The following is a 10,255-nucleotide window of genomic DNA, read 5'->3' as shown; positions in this document are numbered from 1 at the left end:
TATATATATATATATATATATATATATATATATATATATATTTATAAAAAACATATGTAGTTATGTTGGAGTTAGGAAATCAATATTCGAAGCTTTCAAAAGGAGATATATTTTTTATATCACATACTTTTTGCCTTAAGTTATAAAAATGCAGAAAAAATTATATTATATATATAAAAAATAAATGTAAGAATATAATAATAAATATAAGTTTAAATATAAATATATATATATATCCTCCACTTGCTTTCTCTTTCCTTGTCCTACTGGAGTAGCCAAGTATCTCCTCTATAGTAAGACAATTATTTCTGTCCCTCTGTCAACTCTTGCCTGTCACACAGCCACTTCTCTCAGTTCTACTCCCTCTCTCAACTAAGAGGTCTTTGTTTTGCAAGTTACTTGATAACCTCGCTGGTGCTATGTAAAAAGCACCCCGTACACTCTGTATAGTTGTTGACATTAGGAAGGGTACCCAACCATGGAAACCAAACCAAAACAGAGATGTCAGTATGTAACATGGATGTTAGACAATGATGATGATGATAAGGATGATTGTTGATACAACCTGTCCCAACTCCTGTGGATTATGCAGGTTCTGGCACTCTGTGTGTGAAAGCCTGGTGCAGCCCACCAGCTTGCCAGCATAGAAAATAGACATTAAATAATGGTGATGATCTTGTCATTCATTGACAAATATAAATTTCCCATATGCAATATCAATAAAAATTAGGTTATTTAAATGTATGTGAAGCAAAAGTATGATGTACACAGTCACGTTTGTACAAGAAATTTGATTTATGTGTAGTGTAAATAGTGTTATAAATATATGTCATTTCAGGGGATAATGCCTTTTGATGTTCTGTTCTATTAAAACATGTTTCATAGTGAGAATAACTTGAGAGAAGAAATCCATTTGGAAAGAGTGGTGTCAAATTGCTACATCCTGCCTAAGTTTTCTAATCTCATAGCCATTACTCAGTTTTATCAGCATATAGGCTCAAGTCTGTGATAATGTGAAGTCTTATTCATATCCAGCTTGAAAGTTGACTTCTATTGGTTGCTAGTAAGCAAGGTTCCCATGAGGTATGCCAGGTTATATGCTAGAAATCAAAAAGTACTACTGCATAAATCACTATAGATGTGGGTTTGGCAACTCTGCCAAGATTAACTTTCATTAGTGACTCCTTTGTTCTCTGGTTTTATTTTTTCATGATGTTATTTTCCAGGTCAGTTAGTTGGAATTGACCCACAACAAAAGCTTGTCTGTGATGGCAGTAGATTATTTTGGATTTCTTTTTGATGGAACTCTGATTCAGGTATGCAATTTTTCACACACAGAGTGCCAGAAGCTGCATAATCCACAATAGTTGGGACAGGCTGTGTTAACAATTGTCCTTATCATCATCATCATTGTCTAACATCCATGTTCCATACTGACATCTCTGTCTCCTTCTAAATTAGCACTACTTGTGATTTAAGTAGGGATAAGTATGTGTTTCATTGTCAGCTACCTGCATTAGTCCAGCATCATATCTTTGGGAGAAGTCTCTAAGATTTCTTTAGAAATTGGAGTTGGGCTCTACTCCTATGAACCTTAATAGTCTGAAAAAAATTTGCTTTCCCAGTTACAGAAAAAAAATGTTTATTCAGCACCTCATAAAACATTGTGGTAAAAAGAGAACAGAGGAAAGAAACAAAACTATATAATTTCCTACTACTTTGAACTTGCTACTTACTGCTCCAACATACAACTGATTTATTAGTTCGTTATTCATTGAAATATTTATTCAATACACTGATACTTCTGTTACCCCAATAATATGTGAAGCATTTATTGTAGAGTCTATTTAAAATGAAAGATTAAGAATAGTGTGTGAGAAACCTTAAAAATGAACAAAACATTATTACAACCATAGTTGTTCCAGTTTCATACTTCAATGGATAAATATTTTCAAGCTTCAGATATCATACTCTGAAATATGCAGTTATCCACTACATTTGATGATAGATTATATTTTTTATACAATACTCCTTATACAAATGCTGGGTAATTGTGTATTTTCTCCACAGCAAGACACCCATGCTTGACCTTGGTAAAATGTCATTTCTCCACCTTCTCAAATACTCCTCCCCAATTTAGTTGAAAGGGCTTTTTCCTTTTCTTCTTTCCCCTTTTCTCATTCTTTCCTGTCTTGCAAGTTACTTGGTGACTTCACTAGTGCTGGTAGCATGCAAAAAGTGCCCAGTATATACTGTAAAATAGTTGGTGTTAGGAAAGGAATCCAGCTACAGAAATCATGCCAAAGCTGACATGGGGCATGATGCAACCCTATGACTCACTGGATCTTGTCAATATGAAGGTACAATGAAATCACAAAAGCAGGATTTTAGTTTATTCCTAACATATTCATATGAAATGTTATTTTGTTCATAGACTTGACTGTTACACTTCAAAGCTCTTGAAGATGTTGATAACTTAGAGAAAATATTCTGTTCCTTTCAATTGTCTCCTCCCTCTCCTTTCTCTATTGCTACTATAATTGCCTTTGCTCCTTGGAGCTTCCCTGACTCGTTTGTCTCTCCTCCTTTCATCACCTTTGTATCCAATCCTCCAAAGCTAGCCTTAATCACTATACCCAGTTTTCCTTCCCAGAAGGACAACTCTTTATGTAATGCATTTGTTGAATTATGTTGGATTGATGGAATGGTAGAATCAATACAGAATTAGACGAAATGCTTTGTGTTACATCTCTTTGCAGTTTGACTTTAAATGCTGTGAAAACTGGTTTTGCTTTCTGTCCTTCTTGAGTTTTTATTGTTGGGTCTAAAGGAAAGGGCTATACTTAGGACCTTTGCAGACCCTCCAAGACTGGTGGGTTTGTTGCTATTACTATTCCTCTCAAATCCTTGTACATCAACACCTGTGGAAAAGACATGAACAGAGAGAGTTGTCCTTCTGGGAAGGAAGAACTGGGTATAGTGATTAGGACCAGCTTTAGAGGATTGGATACAAGGGTGATGAAAAGAGGAGAGACAAGTGAGTCAAGGAAGCCTGAATGGAGGTGGTATGAGTCTAGCCTACTCCAAGGAGCAAAGGTGATTATAGTAGCAATAGAAAAGGGAGAGGGAGGAGACATCTGTGGACTAAAGATTGAGTCTGTTGGTGATTGCCTCTATGTTAATCAGTTGGGTAGCCACTTTCTGCATGCAGTTTAGAATATCAGTGGGTACAGCAGCAACTGTTCCAGTTGCAAGAGCAATACTCTAGGGTGGGCTAATATAAGTATTAATCAATTACTCAAGTCAATTCAATCAACTGTTCCATTTTTCTCCAAAATGTATGTCCATAGTCTCCTGTAAGAAATTGTTATTAAATCATATTACTTCATTAACTGAACTGATTTATTCTTTTGCTAAATTTAATTATGGAAACAAATGTTTGGTTAATAAGTTTCATTTAGTCAAATATTTTGAACGTGAAGACAATGACAAATTTGCTTGATAACTTTATTATTCTTATTAACTAATTTGAGAAGCAAGATTTATTTTAAGGACATAAACAGCCATTTGGTGTAATTCTAAATCTGTTAAAATCTGCATTGATTCCTTGTTCCATATATTTGGAAATGTCTGTGAAGTTGTTTTCTATAGTTGTCTCCTTGCATTGTCTAATAAATGGTTGTGAGTGTAATTAATATTTTGGATGGTTTGAATTGTGCTTATCTACAACAACATTGCCATGAACAATAACATATTTTATCAAGTCTGTATAACAGCCCATTTGATAGATCAAATGTTCCCATCTGTAAGGAAAGAAGAGAATTGATTAGACAAGATATTACCTTATTGTATAAAATGCAGGATGCAAAAACAAAAATTCTCTCAGGTTTATCTGTATTAAACTCTGTTTCCATTGGTTAATTTATTGAAATCATAACTATGAGATGAGTCATTAGGCTATTGTTTTTGGCATATCTTCAAGAATAATAATACTGCTTGTGATGAGTTGCAGGGACCCACTTAGACTTCATCATAATGTAGTCTGTCTAGAGCAATAAAGGAAAAACTTTCTGCTACAAGTGAATTGAAAGAGCATAAGAATCTGTGAAGGCCCATCTCTGCTGAGAAAAATAATGAATTTTACAAATTAAGATATGTAACTTAAATTAAATTTCTTTTTACTCTTTAGAATTGGACAGTTATTTTACCTTATGGATTGTTATTTGAATATGAATGAAATTTCACACATGAATAAAAGCTACCCATCTCTGGTCTACAGCAATTTAATCTGGCAAAAAATTTAAACCAAAGATGAGTAAGCAAATAGAAAACTTCTTTATCTTACATTGATATTGTGTCATGCAAAGTTATCATGTTCTCAAGGTGTAGCTTCTGTCAGCACGATATATATCTTGGCCACAGATATTGTGCAGTGCTGATAAAAGAATGTAAATTACCGACTCTTAACTGACAGTCCAACAGCCTTGTTATCTCAGTCAAAACTCTAATGCCACCTGACTTGAATGAATGAGCCTTCAGCTTGGCATCTTACCAAATTGGGCATTTGTGATGCTTTGTTAAGAATGGGAAATGTTTATTTGTGTTGATTTAATCAACATTACACTTGAATACCAAAAGTTTGCTCTTACCTTGATGCTTCTATCAGAACTAAATTTGCAACTTTTCCAGGAACTAAACTTCCATGAGTGGTAGACTTTCCCAGAGCTTTAGCTGCATTGATTGTTGAAGCTACCAAAGATTGCTGGAGACTCATTCGCAAGTTGACACTAGCCAAATGCATTACCAGAGGCTGAAAATATGAAAAAAAAAGGCATAATCTAAATTACTTGTATATACTGAACCCTACCAAAGAATATTTGCAAATCTCTTACTTTCAGCATGTGAGTATACAATATCATAGTATACTCTTTTACTTGTTTCAGTCATTTGACTGCGGCCATGCTGGGGCACCGCTTTTAGTCAAGCAAATCGACCCCAGGACTTATTCTTTGTAAGCCTAGTACTTATTTTATCGGTCTCTTTTTGCCGAACTGCTAAGTTACGGGGACATAAACACACCAGCATCGGTTGTCAAGCGAAGTTGGGGGGACAAACATGTACACACACATACATATATGTAGTGGATCTTGCATGCATGAAGTGGATTCAATCCACTATAGCTAAATTTAAATTAACACTGCAACAGAACTTTTCCCATGGTAGAACAATGGTTTTTCTCTGACAGCGATTTTATATTTTCCAGATGCCTTTAGCTAGACCGAAATAATGTCTTGACCACTTGACCCTTCCTAACCCTAACCCTAACCCTACTCCACTAAAAGCTAGAATAGAGATAACAAGACCACCAACTAAAACAATTGTTCTCAATAATATATCTATCCTTCTAGATCGTTATAAAAGCAAGGAAACCCCAAGAAAAATTTAGTTTAGTCACCAGTCGGTGACGACTCAACCAGTTAGTCACCAGTAGGTGACGACTCAATGAGAACAAAGTCTGGCTGATCAGCTACAATCTTGGCCAGAGAGAGAAATGAAGTTTACAGTCAGCAACTGTGAGACAACGTCCCAAACCCTACAACTTCCACTAGCTCTAATTCTGTTCTCTTACAACACCACTATCTCTCTCTGTGGATTACTACTAAATGAAGAGGAAATAAATGCAAGCTTTACTTCGCATGTTTATGGATCTATTATAACCTGCCTGTCGTGGTAAAGTATTGTAACGTAACAGTAAATAAATATTTTCTTAAAACTTCATGCATTGTTCATCTTTCCCATCTTACAACATGCAATTATAACAAATCAATTTCCCTCATTACAACTGGTGACCCTCGACTTCAACTAAAAACTTTATCGTTACAAACTGGCAATCACGACGTTGCACCATAACTCATCGCTACACAAATTAAAATACAACCGTTACAATTGGTGACCCCAAACAAAAGAATTGCAGCCTTCACAAGAACCCAATCATTACAATTGGTGACCCCGTGAAAAAAGAGAATCACTGCCTTCTGAAGCTGCATTACCAACAAATTGGTGACCTTGTAAAAAAAGAATTGCTACCTTCTGAAACTGCATTACCAACAGTCACAACTGTTAACCCCAAGCGAAAGAATTGCTACCTTCTGCATTTTTGCTGATTCGAACTAAAGAACTACAGTCGCTGAACCAAAGAAAATTAATGACAACCTTCATCACCACCAAGATGCACCCTCCATCGACCTGCTACAGAAAGCACTATACTGCGATGCAATCTACGATGCACTTCACAACAATGCAACACTGCCGAAACATAAGGTATTCGCCAACCATGAAAGCCTATAAGCGCAACATTTTGACAGCTACATGCCAGAAACTAACTGGAAGAAAATACGGAAGCCCGCACATGCAACCTTTTCGGCACACACACGCTTTTCATCTCGTCCCGATGTACAAACTTTGCATTGTCAATGAATTTTTGCACGTACATAAATAAGACTCTCACATAGACTTTCAACAACTCTTTTTCTTTGCATGCACATTTTCTTTTCACTTTCAGCAGTAGACTTTTCACAAGGGACGCTATTTTCAGCTAAGTTTGTTAGTTTTGCTTATCTTATTATTCTGTTTGCACTGCACACTTTCATTTCTTGACGAGTTACATATACCACAAAGCACATTCCGCGATGCACACATTCCCCGAGGCAAATACCGCGAAGCACATTCCACGGTGCACACATTTCGCGATGTACACGCGATGCACAAGTTCTGCGACGACTTGTTTCACTAAGATGGCCAAATTCATGTGCATATCTTTTTCAATGTACTATGTTATTATTCACATTTTGCATGTATATATACGTTTTTCTCGTTCACTTTGAAAATGTATTGTTGCGTGCACACACGCATGCACCTTTCCTCAGTGCCTGGCCTTGCACACATGGTTCATACATACACAAATGCTATCTCTGTCACATTCATGCACCACACATACCTTTCTCGTTTATTTTCCATGCTCAATGCACCCTTGTAGACACAACTCGTCTCTGTAAGACTCTATGTCGGTCACGCATACATAGAGAAAGTTGTTTGACCCTTACAACGTGCCAGCATGACACACTTTTGTTCCTACACGATCGAGGCTTATAATACCTCATGCACCGACTGGCAGCCTCAGCCTTACTGCATTAATCACTGGCATATTCAATACTGTACACTGTATTTGTAATCAATGCACTAGCATTAGCCTCAGCCTTGCAAGCTCTATTGCACTCATGCACTTGCATCTGTATTATGCATCTACTGCCTTGTTTTGCAACATGTCTGCATCACCTCGATTCCAATCCCGACTCAAAGCACGCTGGATGTTCACATGCTCTGCGCTCATGTTTAGACATACTTTCCTCCATTAGACCCCTGTTTGGTCATGTAATTAACAGAGAAAATGATCTGTCTTGCGCATCACTTCAGAATGCTTACACTGTTGCCCTTGCTAACTCAGCAATTAACCACGACAACAGCACCAGACGCATTTCACTTTGGGCATTTCACCTTGAAGGCATTTCACACACTGCAACCCTGCAGGAGGATCTTTCATATCACGGATTGAGAATGCACTCACTTGCTCATCTGAGCTTATTTTTCAGTCAATTGCGAAACGTGCACCTGCACTCCTGTATACGCCCTCACGTGCACACACGCACCCATTTGCTGTACTGCCCAGTCACTGACTGCACACATTTTAGCACGCAAAGTGACACTGTCCCGTATACACTTCAACGATCCTCTCTCCTGATATGCGAAATTTCTCCTCAACCATACATTATTTTTTGTCTCCTTTGTTCGTTCGTTTCCCTTCCAGGAACCTCACTGGCGAGGAGAGTGATGTAATGGATCTTGCATGCATGAAGTGGATTTGATCCACTATAGCTAAATTTAAATTAACACTGCAACAGAACTTTTCCCACAGTGGAACAATGGTTTTTCTCTGACAACGATTTTATATTTTCCAGATGCCTTTAGCTAGACCGAAATAATGTCTTCACCACTTGACCCTTCCTAACCTCTTCTACTCCACTAAAAGCTAGAATAGAGATAACCAGACCACCAACTAAAACAATTGTTCTCAATAATATATCTATCCTTCTGGATTGTTATAAAAGCAAGGAAACCTCAAGAAAAATTTAGTCTAGTCACCAGTCGGTGACGACTCAACCAGTCCAGTCACATGGTGATGACTCAGTGAGAACGAAGTCTGGCTGACCAGCTACAACCTTGGCCAGAGCGAGAAGGAAGGTTACAACCAGCCAACTATGAGACACAACCTCCCTCGACTCTATAACTTTCACTAGCTCACTTTCTTTTCTCTGTAACATTACCATATCTCTGTCTATATACTGCTACAAGATCGTGTACACACATATACAGGCCGAAATTAATTTTCTTCACCTTGCATGCTTTACGAACTGTGTTATACTATTACACTAACCTACCCGTCATGGTATGGCATTTATTAAAGTAACGATAAATATTTCTTTACAACTTCGATCACTGTTCTTCGTTCATTTTACAACCGTTACACTGGCAACCCACACCTACACAGAAACCTTTTATCGTTATATATATATATATATATATATATATATATATATATATATACATATATACGATGGGCTTCTTTCAGTTTTCGTCTACCAAATCCACTCACAAGGCTTTGGTCGGCCCGAGTCTATAGTAGAAGACACTTGCCCAAGGTGCCACGCCGTGGGACTGAACCCAGAACTATGTGGTTGGTAAGCAAGCTACTTACCACACAGCCACTCCTATGTGATATTCTTCTCAACAAATACATTTATAAATGTGTGTGCACTTACATAAGTGTATGTAATAACACAACATAAATACATATATATAAATACATGTATGCATGTACAACTACAAAAGGTTTTGGCTAATATATGTAACATGATATTTATAATAGATATGTAGGTCAAGGTGGAACAATGCATAAACAGGATTTGAATATAATACCTGTCTCTTGTTGAATGGCTCTCTTACTAATCATGCTATGCTCATTTCACACATATACATACACATCTGACTGAATTATATTAGTTTCTTAATTGAAAACGTTTAGTTTAATCAACTTAATTAATATAAGTAACTGCTGGTTTAGCTGTTGTTGTTGCTGTTCACGGTATTCTTGCTGCTGTTGTAACAACTACTGCTGCAACTGTTGCTGTTGCTTCACTACAGAAGCTAGTAGCTCTTCCATTTCAACACTCCTACGAGCGTTCGTAACCTTATTACCACTGTTATAACGACACTGTTATACAGCGGCAGGTTTCATCATTGCCACTGATATGACGTACGACTTCTTGTCATCACTGTTACATCTGAACTGTTATGATATTAAACATTCCTGATGTTCTCTTATTATTCTCCAACTGTGTATCTTCAACAAGCACTCCACAATATCTCTATTCAATAATTCCTATGACCTGTACACTATGACTGCACACATGCCACTCCTCTCAGACTGTTCTGCACATGCTCAATTATACTAACTAGTATAGTTCACTTAGCCAATCACGGAGGTGTACAGATTCCCCTTACAAGAACAATTTAATCATTCCTTTCCAGGTAAACTGACATCTGACTGTTCAAAGAAAACTTCAAGAGTAACCAGTTGTAACTTCTCTTGAAAATGGACAAAATTTAGTATGACAGTGTTATCAAGTACCTGCAGAAAAAATGGTTTAGTTACCAGGGACATTCATGCTGACATGGTTCCTCTACTAGGGGATGATATCCCAGCTTTATCAACAGTGCAAAAACAGTAAACCCCTCAAGATGGTGCTCCACCATGGCTACAGTCTGACGATTGCAACTGGTAAAAGAATATGCATGTATATATATATATATATACATAGGTGCAGGAGTGGCTGTGTGGTAAGTAACTTGCTTACCAACCACATGGTTCCGGGTTCAGTCCCACTGCGTGGCACCTTGGGCAAGTGTCTTCTACTATAGCCTCGGGCCGACCAAATCCTGTGAGTGGATTTGGTAGACGGAAACTGAAAGAAGCCCGTCATGTATATGTATGATTGACCGTTGACTGAACACTATTCAATTTTTTTTTCTCCGTGTTTTTCTCCTTGTCTCTGTATTCTTTCTGTTGAAGAGCGTAGCTCGAAACGTCAAAGACTTTCCGTATTCCCGAGCGTCATACTAATATATACTTTTGTTATTT

At 37.3% G+C, this 10,255-nt stretch overlaps 1 protein-coding gene and 1 long non-coding RNA gene across 3 annotated transcripts in view; one reads left to right on the top strand and one right to left on the bottom strand.

The window, feature by feature from the left end:
* The window catches only part of LOC128248099 (uncharacterized), a 16,939-nt gene extending 8,347 nt beyond the window's left edge, over positions 1–8,592 (top strand). Inside the window, exons 2-3 of the long non-coding RNA XR_008264362.1 lie at positions 4,190–4,315; positions 5,409–8,592. This is a non-coding gene — a long non-coding RNA (uncharacterized LOC128248099). The remainder of the gene's footprint in view (positions 1–4,189; positions 4,316–5,408) is intronic.
* Positions 3,489–10,255, bottom strand: part of LOC106879280 (probable imidazolonepropionase) — a 29,735-nt gene continuing 22,968 nt past the window's right edge. For both annotated transcript variants that reach the window (XM_014928776.2, XM_052968601.1), the window contains exons 7-8: positions 4,650–4,810; positions 3,489–3,803 (exon numbers count right to left, since the gene is read on the bottom strand). In XM_014928776.2, the coding sequence (XP_014784262.1) occupies positions 3,692–3,803; positions 4,650–4,810 (273 nt within the window). In that variant the 3' untranslated portion in view covers positions 3,489–3,691. The remainder of the gene's footprint in view (positions 3,804–4,649; positions 4,811–10,255) is intronic.

The sequence above is a fragment of the Octopus bimaculoides genome, chromosome 1 (genome assembly GCF_001194135.2).
Source record: "Octopus bimaculoides isolate UCB-OBI-ISO-001 chromosome 1, ASM119413v2, whole genome shotgun sequence".
Lineage (NCBI taxonomy): Eukaryota > Metazoa > Mollusca > Cephalopoda > Octopoda > Octopodidae > Octopus > Octopus bimaculoides.
Note: the sequence above shows the minus strand (reverse complement) of the source record. Positions and strands in the feature narration are given on the sequence as shown.